We start from the raw sequence: 20,298 nt of genomic DNA, 5'->3' as shown, positions 1-20,298 counted from the left end.
AGGGAATATATGATTTAACAATTCCATCTTCCACAAATAATGACTGTTCACCCTGTGTGATTTATATATTGTCCAGACTTTTGTATTCAAATATTAACATATTATTATATTTTATTATTATTATTCTGTTTCCCTGTTTTTAGAGTAGCCCCCTTGTAATCTATTCTCAATACATACTTTTCTAAAGTATGAGTGAGTGAATGGCTTTTCTAAAAGGCAAATTTCATCATGCTGTTCCCGTTTACCATCCCTAAATGGCTACCCATTTCTTTTAGGATAAGTCTAAACGTTTAAGATGACAGAGTCCTACATGACCTGATCCTTTCTTATTTCTCTGGCCCTGGAATCATACTTGACTGTGTTGCATTCCAGCTTTGAGGCACTGAGTTTTTTCAACTATCAAGTGAAGATTAAAAATAATACTTATCACAAGGAGATAATATATAAAGTGCCAAGCATACTGCCTGGTCTGGAGTTAACAATAAATATTGGCTATTGTTGAAGAACAAAATATTCGTGCGTGTGTGTGTGTGTGTGTGTTCCGAGTAGGATCCTTTGAGGTGCTAATTGGGCAATGCTTGAACGTCATTAGCAGAAACTCCACCCCACGCCCCACCAAAAAAATAAAAAAAAATTTAAAAAAAGGAAGAAGGGAAGAAAAACTGATTTGAATAGATTTAAAAGAAGATGGGAGGTGAAAGCCTGAGTGGCAGGGGGCAGGAAGAGAGGCCAGTTCCCACAGAGGTGGTTTTTTTCCGGGGGGGGGGGGGTGGGGGGTGGTAATAAAAATGCAGACAGAAGAGATTTGAGAGCAGCAGCGTCGGAGGAAACGGGGCTTTGGAGAGAGAAATGAGTAAGATCTTTAGGACATTTTGCTAACTTCCCTCCGGTTCCCCACAGCTTGAGTTATTTGGTCAAAGCTTTATGGACGTCAGGCTTACCTTCCTTTAGAATTTCACGCTGAGTCGAGACAGCCCACGATGAGCCAGGGCTTCCAGTTACACAATCATATTTGCCACCCTCCTTCGTCCACGGCCCACGCACACTCTGACGCGTGCCCGAAATTGATTCATCGACAAATATTTGCGTGACCTTCCGTCTCCCCGTCTGCTGAACAGCCTGTTTTCCAAGGTCAGCCCCTAAGCTCTCGTATGGTGACTTTTCTGACACTCCAACCCTAAAATTTTCCTCTCCTTTTTTTTTGGTGCAACTTAGCTCCCCGCATCCACTTCATTCCTCGTGCAGTTAAATATGAAACCCAATTGTCTATCTTCCTTCCTCCGCTGAGCTCCTTCGAGCCAGGGCCGGCGTTTTAAACACCTACTAGCCCCGCGCCCGGCGCGAAGTAGCCGCTCAGTGAACGCTGATTGACTGGACGTCCCGTGCATCTCGGTGACATCACATCCTGTGTGCGGGGGCGTCGCTCTGCCCTCTGCGGGAAGCCTACAGGTCGGAGGCTTTCGGTCACTGTTAATTAGATGCATCAAACCTCCGCGGCCACAGCGGGTGCGGCTCCCCGTCTTCTGGCTCGGAAACCCCAGCTGGAGGCGGAATCACGGGGCGCGGCAGGCGTCGGCGCTCCGCCTCGCTCCGGGAATAGACAGAGCGGGGGAGGGAGCGGGCCGCTCACCTATCGCGGTGTTTCCTTTCTTCTCCCTCCCGGGGGAGCTCTCGCGAGAGAAGCCGGAGGAAGATGGCAGTGCCCTGTTTTTCGGGCTGAGGCAGCGGAGGCTGTGGCGGCGGCGGCGGCGGGGACCGGGATCGTGGCGTCGTGGGTCCCTGAGCACTAGCTCCCCCCAGCGAGCGCGCGCTCTTCCGTACCTAGGCGAGAGCCTGCTCTTCTTCCCCCGGGAGATGCGTTTGTCCCGGGTTCGGGGGCTCGCCGGGAGTTCATGCTGCGCCGGAGGCGCCCGGCCACCGCTCTAATCGTCTTGTGCCGCCGCAGCGCCTGCTCCGTCGCCGGCGGTGAGCCCCCCGGACCCCTCTCTGCCCCTGGCGGCGATGACCGGAGAGAAGATCCGCTCACTGCGGAGGGACCACAAGCCCAGCAAAGAGGAGGGGGACCTGCTGGAGCCTGGGGATGAAGAAGCGGCGGCTGCCCTCGGCGGCACCTTTACTGGAGGCAGGGTCGGCACCGGCGGCGGCGGCAAGGGCGGCAAAGCCTGTCATAAGATCTTCAGTAACCATCATCACCGGCTCCAGCTGAAGACAGCTCCGGCCTCCTCCAATCCCCCAGGCGCGCCGGCCCTGCCGCTGCATAACTCCTCGGTTTCCACCGCCTCCCAGTCCCAGACTCTTCTAGCGGGCACCGGCCCCGTTGCTGTCGCCGCAGACGGAGGCATTTGCCCGGCACACTACCCAGTGCACGAGTGCGTCTTCAAGGGGGATGTAAGGAGACTGTCCTCTCTCATCCGCACGCACAATATCGGGCAGAAAGATAATCACGGTGAGGAGTGCTCGCCCCTCTCCACCTCTTCTTCCCGATCCTAGGGTGTGCCTCCCCAGGCCTTTCCAGTCCTAGGCTCTCCTCTAACAGACCCTGCTTTCCTTTGCTCACCATCCGGGCCAAATGCCCGTAAATCTTGACGGATTCAGTAATAGCATGCCGGTGGTCAGGGGATTGGTTCTTGTGGGTGCAAAGGAATGTTTCCTCTTTGCCCGCTTCAAAGTTTCCTGTAAGAAGCCGTTTTGCTTGTCTTTGAGACAGGCCTTCAATGTGTGTTGATTCTTGATTATGAGAAATTTTAGGTTGCCTCTCATCCACCCTGGCTTTCTTCCTTTGTTTATGGAACTATGTTTCTTTGCTTTCTCTCCCCATCTCCCACCTTGGGATCTTGAATTTGGACTTATATATATTGCTCAGCTACCTTCCTGACCAAGTTGGGAGGTTCAGACCCCAGCTTGACTGAAACTGGTCGTGATTCCTACCTGCCAGGTTGTTGTTTCTTTGTTGTTGTTTTTCTGCTTTTAGGAAACTTAGTTTGATACAAAGTATCTGCACTTTGCATTTAAGATGGACTATAGAATGCTTTGATTTTTGAAAGCCACACAGTTTAAATTTCTTGGCAGTTGATAACCTAGAGCAAGTAAAGTGACTTCTGAGTAGCTAACATTTTGTTGGAGTGGAGTTTTGAGGTTTTTGCGTGTTTAAAATAGGCAATTGCTAATATTAATGTTTCCTCTTGATGACTGTGACTAAAAATAGTACTGTCGTTTTTCATAGTAACTTCATCAAAGCCAATATGACAAAATGTAGTATCATTTGTTATTCAAGGGCTTTATTTCTACTTTTTGACTTCTTGACTTGTCAGCTGATTTCCCCCCCCAGTTTTTTTAAGTTCTAAAAACAATGTGATTGAGTTGACCTCTAAGCAAAGTAAATTTATTAATGAAAATGAATGTAAACACTGATATTTTCAACATTTCATAAATAGACCATTTTAACTGGGTAAGTGGCAAATGATGCTAACTTTGCTTTTAACTGAACATGACTGTTGCATACATTCAGTTAGAACACACTGAACTCTGCTCAAAATAATATAATACATTGATAAAATACTTGCCTGTGGAATAAGCTGTCAATTCCATTGGACTCTAGGCTTCTTACCTAAAATTAGGGCAAAAATTGAGCTGAAGTAAGATTTCTGTTGGTTGTTTTTCAACAACTGCACTTGAATTCTGAATTTAGTGATATTGTAATAATATCACTACCTGTCATTTATCATAAATCAAATACCTGGAAACTGCACCCATTTTTTCATTCCTACATATAATTTATTTAATTATTTTACTATTGTTGCAATTAGCATAATAATATTGCTTGTTGATTGTAATTATAATTTACTCTTTGGGAAAGAGTTGCTAGTGGGAGAAGTGTTGTAGCTATGGGTCACTAGTCAATTATTAAGAAGTTTTTCAGATTTGGTCTTCATAGTAGTTGTTTTATTTTATGGCCATTGCCTTTGAAAGAAAGATTCCTTCTTAGAGTTAATTCCTTTTCAAATAAGAGGTAGATGAATATGACTAAATATAATAGTATGGTATGTTAGAACTGATTTTCTTCATTGATCACAAATGGTACTGAATTGCAAGATTATTGGGCTTCCATATTCTATAATGCAACATTTAGAAGCTGGTTTGTTAAAATACAAATTCTTTTCAAAGTAATTGGAATCCTAAATACCCCTAAACGCTTGCCCTTAGCCCACTGAAATTTACTTTTTAAGTTGCCTTGATATACCAAATGTTTGCATTGTGCTTAGCTACCCTTATATTTGTTGATGTTTCTGATGGATGTAACCAGTGATTCGCATACCTGTGGAATGTTTAATTGGTTTTTTTTCCTTCAGTATACATTCTCATGTCCTGCAGTCACGGTTCCTAGGAAGAGTAGCTTATATTTAATATGGTACTTCTTTAATCCCCTTTTCCTCTATAGCTGCATCATTTCCCCATTATATTTTGTTACTTTTACTCTTGATTTTTAGTAACCTGGATACTTCATTTAGATTTTTTAGAATATTTTCCCTTTCAAATTACAAAAGATAAATGCTTCTTTAAGTCACCCAGACAGAAACAAGCTATATATTATATTTGGATTGTTGTAACATGACAAGTGCATAGCAGAATCATACACTCATACCAGTGCATAGCAGAGCCATACAGTCATACCATGCCATATCACATAGTTTTATATTCACTGTAGAGATTCCTTCCACATTATAATGATGAGATGATGATGGTGGTCATCATCATCATAGCATCATAGATAGAATTTATTGAGTGTGTCAGCACTATGCTGAGTGTTTATACACATTATCATATTTAATTCTCACAATAACCTGCAAAGCAGATAGTTTCATCCTTATTTTAAAGAAAACTTTCCTAAAGTTGCATACTTAGGGTAAGTTGCAAAGATGAGAAATGCGCTAATAGCTAGGACTCCAAAGCCCATGATCAACCTCTTTATAAATATTTCTGTTGATAAATAGAAAAGATATATTGCAAAGAAGTCAATTCTAATGTGTATGTGGCAGTTTACAGCAAAGTGTTTTAATATATATTTTCCCATTTAATGGTTATAGTAGGCTTGTAGAGAGATTCTGCTATTGGAGAGCGCTCATAGTTTTTCTACCGAGCCCAAATCTCTCACTCTTGTTTGTTTTGTGTCTTTTTTATTTAATGGCACAGATAAATGGGCTACCTTGTTCACATGATAGTCATTTAGATATTTGACAAGAGCTATCATGTTCTCCTTATCTTCAGGTAAACATTCCTAACTTCTGGATCCATTCTTCATATTACATTGTTTACAAAGTGCTTAGAGTGGACCCTGAAACACAGTACATACTATGTGTGTGTTAAAAAAGTAAATGAAAATTTTAATCATCTTCTTTTAGTGAAACTCTAGTTTTTTTAATTCTTCCTTTTTTATTGTTAAATTGAATAGGAGCAAGGATAGAGCCTTTTCTTTTGTGGTAAATTGTTGGTTGAGTATGAATTGCTTTTTTTGAGCCATCAATTATTTTGAGGACTACTGTATTTGGATGTAAACAAATCTCTTGAAATATAAGTTAAATACAGTAACAGCCATAATATCATATATATATACTGTGTTCAGATATGCCAAATGATTGTGACTCATTGTATATTTAGTAACAGCTTTTTTTGGTGGGTAAAAAGACCCATTACATTAAATGTATTCAAATTTATTAAATTTTATATCTTGGATACATCTTTAGTTATATACCATTTTTTTCTTTAGCATAGAATTAAAGTTAAAGTCTCAGCTATTTTTCGCATTGAGTATTAAGATTTTCCTGAATAACTTTTAGCCATTGGTAGTTAAACAAAGCATCATGATTTTCTTTTTCACGTTTAGAATTGAGACTGTGAAGCATATGGAAGACTTTCTTGATTTTGACTGCACTTCCTATTTGTTAAACATGTAATTTTACTTTTTTCTTAATTGAGTTACATATCCTTAGAAGTTAAGCACCTTCTCTTGGCCATTAGTCAGAAGCTTTTAGGTGTCAAAAATGAAAGTCATTGATATATAAATTGCTCAAACCAGCCTTTTCTAGTTGATGAACAATTTCTGATCTATTCTGAGAGGTCTGGCAGTTTCTACTGCCTTTAATTACATTGCCTGGCATGCGATAAGCCATTTTCTCTATACACAGTTAATTTTTATTTTTACTGAGTTGTAGTGTAATCATCTTGAAGCTATTTCACACAGTGATTATAGATTTCAAATTTAAGTTAAAATTCAATTTAGAGTATTCCTGCCAATGCAAGTAACTCATTGAAGTGATAAGGAAATGATTAATGTGTAGCTGAGAATTGAGGCAAATCTATTTGGTGTTCATATGGTATATTTATTCTGACTTATTCTCTATAAGTCTTTAAATTCCCTTTTGATATTATTTTCTCTGTTTTTGTCACTAAAATCTTTATAGTAGGTGATGCAAGAGAATAATGCGTGATATGTCTGTATGAGAAGAAATAACTGTAAAGCTAAACTTTGCATGGCAAAAATCTTGAATTAAGCCTCAGGTGAAGTTTTAGCCTGGAGGGTTATGATAGCACATCTTTAAAAGAACACTAGTAGCCCGGCCAGTGTGGCTCAGTGGTCGAGTGTGGACCCATGAACTAAGAGGTCGCTGGTTCGATTCCTGGTCAGGGCACATGCCCGGGTTTTGGGCTTGATCCCGAGTAGGGGGCGTGCAGGAGGCAGCCAATTGATGTTTCTGTCTCTCCCTCTCCCTTCCTCTCAAAAAATCAAGAAAAACATATTAAAATAAAAGATCATTAATAGTTGTATATCTCTTCTCCTCATGTTTTGTAGTCTTTTCTGAACTTTGTTTTTGAAAAGCAGACCTTGTTTTTCCTTGGAATGGTTCTGGAGACCCAAGATAATCCATTAAAGTGTTACACACCTTCACTGGATATGAGGGTGATGTGCTGAATCCTGTCACTCTGTTCATCTATTGGGTTGATTCAGTTGATCTTAATGACTATATGGATATGACCTTCCACCTTTCACCTCTTCCCTCATGTGCACCTCCAGCAGAGTAGGACTGTCCATGGGTTAAGTGGTTCTGTTTCCTGATGGCGTCATCATTAGCACTATAGAATGTGACCTACCGCTTAGAATTGTGATATGAACACATCTGCAGAGCTACCTCAGAAGAGAGAGGGGGGAATCCTTTTCTCCTATTTCCTACACTGAGCTACCATAGGAGTTGGAATTCTGACCCTCCACTCTGGGGAAAAAAGGAAGCAGAAATGAGTGATGTGTCCTGGGCATCCTCTGTGAGACAGAAGAAATCTGGAGGACTCATTGGAGAATTGAGTATGTTTGCCCCAAGTTAATGTCACTATTAAGTCATAGGAATCTAATGCAGAGTACAGTGTAATTGTCAGGATGCTTTGGGTTCTAGAAAACGAATGTTGTTTCTCAAAAATTGGGTGGGGGCTAGGTAGACAGACACTATGTTCCTGTTCATATATATACCATTTATTTCATTGGAGGTGATTTGGAAGAATCAGATTTAGAGCAAGACTGAAGCATGTAAAATCGGGTTAGGAAAAAAAGAAAAGGTCCTTTTTTCTAACTGAAGATTGTGAATGGTGGTGTTGGGATATGTGAGGTTTAATTGTATGATTTAGTTGCATTTCATCTATTGTTGAGCCTGTTACTCTTATTGAAATCCTGAAGATTATCAGCAAAATGAGAAGGCCATCTCTATATTAGGAAGCAGATCTGAGGTTGAGACCATGCTTCTCTACAAACTGGTTTTTATGAAATTATACTATTTACTAAACTACTGAAATAGGTAGATGTAATAATGTATTGGGACATTACAGTCTCAAATGGGAGACTGCATTTGAAAATATTTTACTCCGAAGGCTCGTATAATAGTAATACCCATTAATAGCAACATCTTGCTCTCACTTTTGGTATTAAGTACCTTACAACAGAAGACATTCTTGTTTTTGAGGTTTGGATTCAGGACTTCACTTGAGGTTTTATCTGATACTTGAATTTATACTGCCTGTTAGTTTGCTACAAGATGAGGTCTATTTGGCTGATCAAGTCATCTGTAGTTTGCTACTGGTGTAACTGAGTTCAGTGCGTTTGGATTCTTGGTGGTAGATATCTATCAGGCATGTTAATGCATGCTCCCTCTTACTCAGCACTGTACTGAATTATATAAAAGCATGGGTGCAGTCTTGCATATTCTCTTATGTGTATATATCCTTTGGTTGACTTTCTTGTGGAGACCTGCTTTGTCCTGGGGTGAAATGTGTTTTGGAGAGTGAAAACAGGTTTTAACACTATTCTAATGGTTCTTTGTAATTTTTTCCCTTTTCTTTGTTCATTTATTCCCTCATGTAACATATACTGAGCTCACAATATGTGATAAACATTGTTTTAGGTCTGGTTTATAGCAGTGAACAAAACAAAGTTCCTGCCCTCCTAGAGCTTACATTTTAAAGGGGGAAAGGTAAATAATAAACAAACCAAGAAATTTATGGTCATGATAAATATAGAGTAAAATAAAGCAGGATGAGGAGAATAGAGAGGAGAGGGGAGATAGTAAGTATTTCATTGAAGTCAGGTTCAGGGAAGACATCAGTGATAAAATAAATTTTAGCAGTTATCTAAAAAAAGTTAAGGAGCAGATATCTGGCAGAACAGTTTCAGGCAGAGAACAGCAAATGCAGAGAAAGGTACCATGTTCAGGGAATAGGGAGAAGGCCAGTGTGGCTGGAACAAGGAGTAGAGTGGAAGGAGATAGGAGGTTGAGAGGTGACGGGGGAACTTTGTAGACTGTTGTTAAAGATTTTGGCTTTTATCTAAGCAACATAGGAAGCAATTTGAGGATTTTGAGTAGAGGAGTAAAACTCTGGCTGTTCTCTGAAGCAAAAACTTGGATGGGCACGGGTCAACTTATGCTATTTTAGTAAGGGAGAGTAGCTCTGGAAATAGAAGGTAGATAGAGCTGGTTAGGAGTTGAAGACAGACTGGATGTAACATGCACATGTCTGAGTTTTATTTAGTATATAGTATAGTAACACTTATAAGAGAAAATGCAGAAATTCTCCCTTACTCCTTGCTTGGATGAGACTTGAAGGTGTCTGTAGAGGCTGGAGCTATGTTGGTTCTAGTACTTGTAATTTCCTGCTTTGCTCCCAAGTTAGGGGGCACATCAAGTCAAAACTGTTTTTGTGATAATACACAGCCATCGCTTGCCTTTCTCTCTGTGCTGACGTTTTTTGCTCATGGTACAAAAGCAGTAGTGGATAAAATTGTTAGAACCTTAGCATGCATCAAGGCACCAGCCTGCCAGTAGACATGCAGTTTTAATTAAAAAGGCCATTTTTCTTAATGTCTTTGATGAAGCTGTAGAAATTATTAATTTTATTGTCTTAATCTCAAGTACATATCTTTTTGATTTTCTTTAACATAATATGGATTATGCATGATGTTGTTCTGCATACTAAAGAGAAAATAAGGGAAAACAGTTGTATAGTTGCTTGAGTTGTAAGCCAAACTAGCTGCTTTTGTCACAAAACCCCCTTTTTACTTGGAAAAAAAATCCAGTTTACAGACAGACAATGGTTATTTCAATTTGGATATTTGGCAGACATTTTTTGGAAAATAACTGAAGTGAGCCTGTGACTTCAAGGAAAACAATCGACAGTATTTATTGCCAGTGAAGAAAGTCAAACTTTGAAACAAAAATTAGTATTTGGAAAAGATTTCTCACTTTAAGCTTTACAGTTTCCCAGTATTTAAAGACTGTACTGATTAGATTGGTGATACTACCAATTGTAATTTTTATTTATTTATTTTTTATATATCTTTTATTGATTTCAGAGAGAGGAAAGAGAGGGAGAGAGAGATAGAAACATCAATGATGAGAGAGTCATCGATTGGCTGCGTAGCCCGCAACCCGGGCAAGTACCCTGACCCGGAATCGAACCCTGATCACCTGGAACCTAGGTCGATGCTTAACTGCTGAGCCACGCCCGGCCAGGCAGTAATTTTTAAAATTTTGTATAGTAAAATGTGTTAACATTTAGAAGATCTGTGTAACTCAGTCAACCAGTATTTTTCAGATGATCAGTGCATGATGTTACAAAATCATATATCGGTAAAAGATCTATTTAAAATACAAGAGAAACCAATGGATTTCAATTTAACAAACACAGTACAAAAAGTTATTGATGTGGTTTTAAATTTCATATTGCAACTAACCTTTAAGACATAACCATTTACTAAGAGTTTTGTAGTGTCAAAGAATATACCCAATTATTGGAAAAGGCTATCAAAATACTTCTTTTTTCAATTGCATATATTCTGAATCTGGATTTCTTTATATACTGCAAACCAAAACAACATTTATACCAATTGAATGCAGAAACAGTAATAAAAATCTTTAAGCCAGCCATTAAAGAAATTTATTATAATTTAAAAAGGTTTTATACGTTTTAATTGACTTTTTAGAGGGAAGAAGGGAAGGGGGAGAGAGAGAGAGAAAAGAAAGAAAGAAACATCTTTGTGAGAGAGAAACATTGATCGGTTGCCTCCTGCATGCATTCTGACCTGGGATGGAGAGCCCACAACCTGGACACATGCCCTGACTGGGAATCGAACCAGTGACCTTTCAATGAATGGGATGATACTCAACCAACTAAGCCACACCAGCTATTTTAATTTTTAAATAAAGAATTTAAAATAACACCACTTTTGCCCTAGCCAGTTTGGCTCAGTGGTTAGAGCGTCAGCCCGCGGACTGAAGGGTCTTGGGTTTGGTTCCGGCCAAGGGCACTGTACCTCGGTTGCAGGCCCAGGTCCAGTGCATGCGGGAGGCAACCAATCGATGTGCCTCTCTCACATTGATGTTTCTTCTGTTCCTCTCTCTCTTTTTCTCTCTCAAACCCTTTCACTCTCTCTGAAAAGCAGTGCCCCTGCTCAAGATTTTTTAATGCCTTCTCCACTTAAAAGTTTGTATTTTTTATCATAGTTACAAGGCCCTGCATGATTTGGCCTTGCCTACTTCTCTGATATAATCTTGTACAAACCTGTCAATTTTTCTATGTTCTGGCCTTGTTTTCTTTCAGTTCCTTGAATCTGACAGGTTATTTCTGGCCTCTGTCTGGAATGTTTTTCTTCTCATTCTTTGATTTCTTAGTTCCTACTTATCTTTTAGATCTCATTTAAAAAAAAAATATTTTTAATGATTTTTAGAGAGCATGGGAGTGGGAAAGAGAGAAAAGAAACATTTGGGTGAGAGTGAAACATCACTTGGCTGCCTCCTGCATACCTTACCAGGGATCGAGCCTGCAACCCTGGCATGTGCCCTGATCGGGAATGGAACCAGCAACCTTTCGATGCATGGGACGATGCCCAACCAACTGAGCCACATCAGCCAGGGCAGATCTCATTTTAAACATTATCTTTTTATAGAGATTTTCCTGACCAAAGTATCAAAAAGTATGTTTCTCTCTATTATTTTCAGTCTTATCCTTTGTTATTTTTCTTAACACCTATCACAATCTATTTGTTTTATTTTTCTCTTACTCTCTTTTATGAATATAAGCTCCCAGAGAGCAGGAATTATTTTTAGCTTGTTAATGGTTGAATCTCTTAATGTCTAGCACTGTGTCTACCACATAGTAGTGCTCAGTAAATATTTACTGAATGAAAATGGATTTTACTTCTGGGTAAAATGTTGTAGAAATAACAAAACCTATGAACTCTTCTGACTCGTTAAAATACAATAATGCCACTACAATCAAGTAAACTAGATTATGAGAGAAATTTTTATTAACAGTAATCTAATGTGATTATATACAGAAATTATATTGAGGACTAACAGGTGTTCTATCCTGGAAGCAATATAATATGACACAAAACCCTTCTAGATTTGATTGTCTAGATATTTCATATAAATGCAGTTACACAATATGTGGTCTTTGTGATTGGCTTTTTTTTCCATTTAGCACATTGTTTTCAGGGTTCATTAATGTTGTAGCATGTACCAGTGTATTTCATTCCTTTTTATTGCTGAATAATATTTTATTGCATGGGTGTATCTCATTATATTTATACATTCATTAATTAATGGACATTTGAGTTGTTTCTACTTTTTGCCCATTATGAATGATGCTGCTGTGAGTACTTGTATATAAGTTTTTGTGTGTACATGTTTTTATTTTCTTAGGTATATACCTCTTGGTGGGTCATATGGTAACTCTATATTTACTATTTTGAGGAATTGCCAAACTGTTGAAAGTGGCTGTACTATTTTACTTTCCCAACAGTAGTGCTTGAGGATTCCAATATCTCCTCCTTGTTGACACTTATTATCTGTCTTTTTTATTATAGCCATCCTAATAATTACAAAGTAGTATTGCATTGTAATTTTGAGATATATTTCCTTAATGGCTAATGATTTTAAGCATCATTTCATGTGCTTTTATTCGCCATGTGTATATCTTCAGAGAAATGGCTATGCAGACTCCATGTTTAAATCTTTTTTTAAATTGATTTTAGAGAGAGGAAGGGGGAGAGAGAAAAAGGGAGGGACAGAGAGAGAGAGGGAGGGAGAGAAAGAAACATCAATGTGAAAGAGAAATATCATTTGGTTTCTTCTTTCCCATGCCCAGACTAGGGATCGAACCCACAACCTGGGTATGTGCCCCAATGGGGAATTGAACCCACCACCTTTTGGTGTACAGGACGATGCTCCAGCCAACTGAGCCACACCAGCCAGGGCCTTTCCTACCTTAATTTTTTTTTAAATTATTATTTAGTTGAAGAGTTTTTTATACATTCTGGGTACAAATATATGACTTGCAAAGTATTTTCTTCCTCTCTGGGTTGTCTCTTCACTTTCTTCGTGTCATCCTTTGCAACACAAAACATTTTAATTTTGATGTTCAATTTATTTATTTTTTTGTGGCTGTACTTTTGGTGTATTTGAGAAATCATTACCTAATCCAAGGTCACAAGGATATACTCCTTTGTTTTATTTTCTAACAGTTTTATAGTTTTAGCTCTTACATTTAGGTCTATGATCTATTTGAATCTATTGATGTGTATACATATATCTTTATGCAAGTACATACTGTATCAATTACTGTGCATTTATAGCAAGTTTTGAAATTGGGAAGTGTGAGTCCTTCAACTTTTTTTTTTTTTTAAGATTGCTTTAGATATCTGGGTCCCTTGGATTTTTATATGAATTTTAGGATTAGCATGTCAATTTCTGCAAAAAAGCTGGAATTATTTGATTCTGTAGTCTAGTACCCCAAGCAGATGTAAGTCTCTGGAGGATTTGTTTCTTAGGCTTTTATAGAAAGAGTTTATTAAATATCATGTCCAGTGTATAATTAAAGATGATCAGCATGATAACTCAGAAGCTGAGCAACATGAATGAAAACAAGGGAGAAACAGTAAGAGAAACAGACCCATCAGAGCCTCATTATGTTCTTGGGGGTAAGAGACAAATTTACATGCTTTATTGGAGAAGTGGAAACTATAAAAATTTAAATCACATATTTAAAAAAGAACCAAGTAGAAATTCTTAAATGGAAAATATAACTGAAATCACAGTTTAGATCCTGAAGAAGACAGAGAAAGAATTAAAAAAAAAAAAAAATTATCGGAGAACTTCTACATTAATTGAACCCCAGGAGAGGAGATAAAGATGGGTCTAAAGCTATATTTGGAAAGATAATTGCTGAGTATTTTCTAAAATTGCTGAAAGACACCAATTCAGAGATTCAAGAAGTCCAACCGAAGCAGACTTAAAAGAAAGGAATCCACATTGGAGTGAAATGTCTGGGGGAAAAAAGGTCACATTACTTTCAAAGGAGCAGTAGAAAGTCCTGTAGCTAGCCTCTCAACAAAGAGGAAACCATAGGGCCAAACAGAATGCTCAAGAAAGTAACAGCCTATCAAGAATTGTACCCTTGCCCGGCCAGGCATGGCTCAGCGGTTGAGCGTCGACCTAGGATCCAGGCGATCGGGGTTCGATTCCCGGTCAGGGCACATGCCCGGGTTGCGGGTTGCAGCAGATCAATGACTCTCAAATCATTGATGTTTCTATCTCCCCCTCTCCCTCTCCTTTCCTCTCTCTGAAATCAATAAAGATATATTTTTTTAAAAAAAGAATTGTACCCTTAGTACAATATCCTTCAAATTTGAAGTTGAATGGACATTCACAAACAAAAATCTGAGAATTCACTTACCAGACCATCACTAAAAGCAATACTGAAGGGTTTATTGCAGATAGAAGACAAGTGATTCTGTTGAGAGGTTAGAGATGTAGGAAGGAATGAAGAGCAACAAAAATGGTAAGTAAATCTAAATGAATATTGATTCTATAAGGTAAAAATAAAACCATGTGGGACTAGATGACAGCAGCATTAAAGCCTGGATAAAGGGAATGAAGTTAGTTTTCTAAGTTAATTGCATAACTCTGAATGGGGGTAATGTACTATTTAACATTAGACTTTGATAAATCAAGGATGTGTATTGAAACTCTAGAGCTGTGCTAATAGCTAAATAAAGTGCAACAAGCCATATATTAAACTAAATTTTTTAAAAGCCACATAAAATAAAAAGTAGATAAAATTAATTTTAATAATACAGTTAACCTAGTATATCCAAAATATTTCAACAGTATGATCAATATAAAACATTATTGAAGATATTTTTATATTCTTGTTTTTCATACTGTCTTCAAAGTCTCACGATGGCACATGTCAGTGTAGACCACCCACATCCTAGAGACAGTGCATCTCTAGGATAACAATGAAAAGAATAGCGAAATAAAAAAATATATTTTTCATCTCATAGATAAAAAAACAAAATGGAATGATGAAAGTAATCATCTAGAAGAAAGTAACAAAGACGAGAAAAAGGAACATAGAACCGGCAGGGCAAATAGAAAACATAAGACAGGGTGGTAGATTTAAACTCCAATATATTAGTAAGTATACTAGGTAAAACTGGATTAAATGCTCCAGTTAAAAAATAATTATTGTTGTACTGTATGATAAAATACCTCACTACGTGCAGTTGGAAACACATCTGAAATGTAATGACATAATAACAGTTGAAAATGAAAGGAGTGGAATATATATTTTATATAAATATCAATCCAAAAAAGTTGTTATAGTTTTATTAACATCACAATAGGTTAAAAAGCAGAAAACACCTGAGGTCGAGATGCTTCATAATGAAGAATAGTTTATTGGACCAAGAAAATATAAAGATTTGATTTATACTTAATAACATAACTTGAAAATATATCAAGCAAAAATTGCTAGATCTACAAGACATAGAAAACTCCAATTATAGTGGGAGATTTTAAGATTTCTCCTATAATGACAATCTGACAAAAAGACAGTAAAGAGAAATAAACAAATGGGACTGCATCAAAATAAAAAGCTTCTACACAACAAAGGAAATCATCAACAAAACAAAAAGGGAGCCCACTGTATGGGAGAACATACTTGCCAATGACACATCGGATAAAGGGTTAATATCCAAAATATATAAGGAACTTATACAACTTAACAAAAGGAAGACAGACAATCCGATTAAAAAATGGGCAATGGACCTAAATAGACACTTCTCCAAAGAGGACACACAAATGGCTAAGAGACATATGAAAAAATGCCCAATGTCACTAATCATCAGAGAGATGCAGATTAAAATCACGATGTATCACTTCACACCTGTCAGAAGGGCTCCATCAACAAGTCAACGGACTACAAGTGCTGGCGAGGGTGTGGAGAAAAGGGCACCTAGTGCACTGCTGGTGGGAATGCAGACTGGTGCAGCCACTGTGGAAAGCAGTATAGAGGTTCCTCGAAAGATTAAAAATTGACCTGCCATTTGACCCAGTGATTGCACTTCTAGGAATATATCCTAAGGAACCCCAAGCACCAATTGCAAAGAACTTATATACCCCTATGTTCATAGCAGCGCAATTCACAATAGCTAAGATCTGGAAACAGCCCAAGTGCCCATCAGTAGATGAGTGGATAAAAAAGCTGTGGCACATTTACACCGTGGAGCACTATGCAGCTGTGAAGAGGAAGGACCTTTTGGCCTTTGGCACAGCATGGAGAGAACTAGAGAGTATTATGCTAAGGAAAATGAGCCAGTCAGAGAAGGACAAGTACCAAATGAGCTCACTTATATGTGAAATATAATAAAAGAAACTGATGAACAAAGTGGATCCAGAGACATAGAAGCTTGAAATAAATTGAGGGGATCTTGGAGGGAAGGAGGGGTGTGTGTGTGGTTGGGGAGAGATTAATCAGGGAACTTGTATGTTTATGGGCATGGCCCATGGATGTGGACATTGGTGTGGGGAGGACCTAACGGTGGGGTGGATGTGGAGTGGAGGGGATCAATGAGGTTAAACGGGGGACATCTGTAATGGTCTCAACAATAAAGATAAAGTCAATATAAAGAAAAATATGAACAGAATTAAAACTGGATCCAACAACTGCAGGTTACATGTTCTTTTCAAGATAGAGGAAGAATTTATAAAAATTGACCAGATTTGGCCATACAACAAATCTAACATGTTTCAGAGGATTGAAATTATGTTGTCTGTTCTCTGGTCACAATGTAATTAAGCTAGAAATTATTAATAGGATAAAGACATATTGGGAAAAAGGCCAAAAAATCAGTCATCTAAGAATCCATTTCAAGAATTTTGAAAAAGAACAACTTAATTTGCTTAATTTTCCAATTTAAATTTATTTTACCCAACTACAGTAGAAGAAAGGAGATAATAAAAAGAGCAAAAATTATTGAATTTGATAAACATTAGCAATATACCAAAACTTTGTTCTTGAAAAAGGTGCATAGAATTAATAAACCTCAGACTGATCAAAAGACAAAAACACACAAATGCCAAATACGCGTGAAAGTGGGGCATCTATATATTAATTCTAAGGTTATTAATGTAAAAGGATATTGTTAGCAAAATGCATACCAATAAAGAACAATTTAAATGACACGGACAGAATCCTGGAAAATTTTAATTTCTCAAAATGAATACAGAAATTAGAAAACATAAGTACCTTTGTCATTATTAAAGACAGTGACCTGATGATAAAAATGTTCACTCAAAGGAAACTCCAGGGCTAGATGGTTTTACAAGTATATTCTTCTAACTATTTAGGAGAAAACACCCAAACCTTTACAATTACATTATCTAATCATGGAAACATTTGAGTTTGCAACCCTTGCCTAAGGTAGTACCTGTTGCAGTTTAGTTACTGCGTTTCTGTAACTATTGATATTAAGGCTGTTGCTATATGCAGAGCTTTTTCTTATGCCTTTATTCACCAATGCTTACTGACACTTTTGAATGTCATGTGTACGCAAAGTATTTGTTATACATAAATGAACAAAATATGTATCTTGTCATCCTGAGATTAACATCTAATGAAGGAGAGAGATGTTTACACAAAATTAAAAGTAGAGTTTTGTATGACAAGTGCTGCAATAAATAGATAGGTATGGAGAGCTTTGGAGGAGAGCATAAGGCATCTTATTGCCTAGGACCAGAGAAGGATTCACTGAAGAGGTGATGTTTAGGTCCTGAAAGGTGACTATTAATATGCCAGACAGATGGCATATTATGAAGGATTAACAAAATGTGTGTAAAAGCATGAGAATGTGGCTTAATAGAGAATACTGTATGCAGTTCAGATGAGATGTAGAGTGAGGAAGAAAATAGAAGAAAGAAAGGAAATATCAAGAACTTTTTATTCCATGTCAAAGATAAAATATGGGGTGCTTCCTATCTTTTGAATAGAAGTGTAACATGGTCAGGTATTTGTTTTAAAATTATTAAAATGAACTTACTGCTGATGTTTTCTTCTATGACTTTTATGGTGTCAGGTCTCATATTCAAGTCTTTAACCCACTTTAATTTTTGTGTATTGTGTAAGATAGTGATCCAGTTTCATTCTTTTGCATGTGGCTGTCCATTTTCCCACCACCATTTATTGAAGAGACTGTCCTTTCTCCCATTGTATCTTCTTGGCTTTTTTTCATAAATTAATTGACCATACATGCATAGGCTTATTTCTAGGCCCTCTGTTATGTCTCATTGATCTGTGTGACTGTTTTTATGCCAGTGCCATACTATTTTGATTACCATAGCCTTGTAATATAGTTTGAAATCAGGGAGCACGATGCCTCCAGCTTTGTTCTCTCTTAAGATTGCTTTGGGTATTCAGGATCTTTTATATGTGATTTTTTTTTTTTTTAACCTTTTATATGCTGAAATCTTTGAAGGCACTGAATAGTTTACTGAACTGACCCACAGATGGTTCCTAATGTGGTATCACTGGATGACTATTTAAAATTGTTGTTAAGCATTTTCATTTAGTGTTTGAATTGTACATGTTAGTCAATAGAAAAATTGCATATTACTGAGAATTCCTTATAAAGAAAAATCATTTGAAAGTCCCTAACCTTTTTTTTTTTTTTGCAGGTGTGGGGGTAGGGGTGGGGGAATAGAAAATTCACTGACATAGCTTGGTTGTTTTTCTTAGAGTTTTTCTGTAGTGTCTTTATGAGGTAGGTATATGATTTCAACATGGGAAGAGAGAATCAGTTTTAATAACTTCATATATAAAAATATCTGCAGCGAAAAATACTTTTCTTCATTGCGTATTCCATATTGAATTATATACATCAACAATGCTGTTCTAAAACCAAAATACCTTTTCATTGGACTTGTTTTTATTATTACCCATATAAGTATTTCTAACATTATGACATAGCATTTTGAGACGATAGCTCACCCTAATTGTGTGACATTTTGGGGAGATTGAAGTTTGTCTTTTTGGAAAATAGCTTATACCAGTGACTTTGGTAATCATGTCTTTTCTGGGACATGCTTCAATGTATGATTATTAACAATTGTATCATAGTGGTTTCCAGATCTCAGCTAGGTTGAATTTTGAGGTGTGAAACCTGGGGAGTATATTGCCTAGTCACTGATGGAAATTTGTTCTTCAAATTTTTATTTCTGAAAACCAGAATGTGAATTATATCTTGAAGTCTGCCATTTCTGTTGTTTCTAATGACTAAGACGAAGATATTTACTGTGATACAGTTTGTTTTTTGGTAAAATTATTTATAGATACAATTTAAGTTTAGTGAATTTGTGTCTTGTAAATTTTCCATAAAATACTATCTTGCTGTCTTTGTCAACAATTCCCCATTCTCTTCAGGTTTTATTGAGCAAAAGAGGTGTGTGTGTGTGTGTGTGTGTGTGTGTGTGTGTGTGTGTGTGTTAATCATCTTGGCAGGTTTTGCCCAGCTATGAGATTAGGGTAGATCATATACAGACTTCTTAGAAAAGTAATCAAGTCTTGTTTTATCTTGTATATGATTTCTTGATACATGTGTAGCTCATTTTATTGGCAAAAACTCTTCATGTAGAGACTTCTGTAAAAATGCTAATATCTAAAAATGAATATACATAAATTTTAATTAGTAACTTTATTTTAAAATATTACTAAAGCTTTGATTTCTGTAATCAAGAGGTTTTTTTGGCTGTAAGTGTGACTTGGGATATCATTTGGAAATTAAATTAGTCATCCTATAACATCAACTATAGGATATAGTCTGAACTCTATAGTGTAGCCTACAGGTTCTCATTGGTTTGTATTTTGCTAATCTTTCCAATTTCATTAATTGCTATTGTCCTACAATTAAAAAATATATATATATATCTTTATTGATTTCAGAGACAGAAAGGGGGGGGGAGAGAGAGAGAGAGAGAGGGAGAGAGAGGGAGAGGGAGAGAGGGAGAAACATTAATGATGAGAATCATTGATCAGCTGTCCCCTGCAAGTCCCCCACTGGAGACTGAGTCCACAACTCTGGATGTGCCCTGATTGAGAATCAAACGGGTATCTCCTGGATCATAGGTCGATGCTCAACTGCTGAGCCATGCCTGGCTGGGCTGTCCTACAAGCTTTTTATTCCCACTAATAAAAAAAATTTTTTGTGTATTTCCCAAAAACTGTTCATATATTTGAATGTAATTTGGGGGAATTTTTTTTTTTTTGCTACAGGGAAGACTGGTCAGTGTTGCATTTTGTCTACAAATTTTCTAACACATTCTTCAAGACTCTTTTCAGTGTGGTCTGTCTTAAATATTTAAGTCTCTCTGCATAGGCAAAATTAGGTGCTCTGCCCTGTGTTCTGTTATCATGCTACACTCCCTTCTA

At 37.4% G+C, this 20,298-nt stretch overlaps 1 protein-coding gene across 1 annotated transcript in view; it reads left to right on the top strand.

Annotated features, from left to right (window-relative positions):
• Positions 1–1,673: 1,673 nt before the first annotated feature.
• Positions 1,674–20,298, top strand: part of ANKRD13C (ankyrin repeat domain 13C) — a 62,512-nt gene continuing 43,887 nt past the window's right edge. The window contains exon 1 of the mRNA XM_081144755.1: positions 1,674–2,446. Coding sequence (XP_081000881.1) covers positions 2,002–2,446 — 445 coding nt within the window. The 5' untranslated portion in view covers positions 1,674–2,001. The remainder of the gene's footprint in view (positions 2,447–20,298) is intronic.

Source organism: Miniopterus schreibersii (assembly GCF_964146895.1).
Source record: "Miniopterus schreibersii genome assembly, chromosome: 8".
In the NCBI taxonomy this organism is placed as follows: Eukaryota; Metazoa; Chordata; class Mammalia; order Chiroptera; family Miniopteridae; genus Miniopterus; species Miniopterus schreibersii.
The sequence above is the reverse complement of the archived record's forward strand: the minus strand, read 5'-3'. Positions and strand labels throughout refer to the sequence as shown.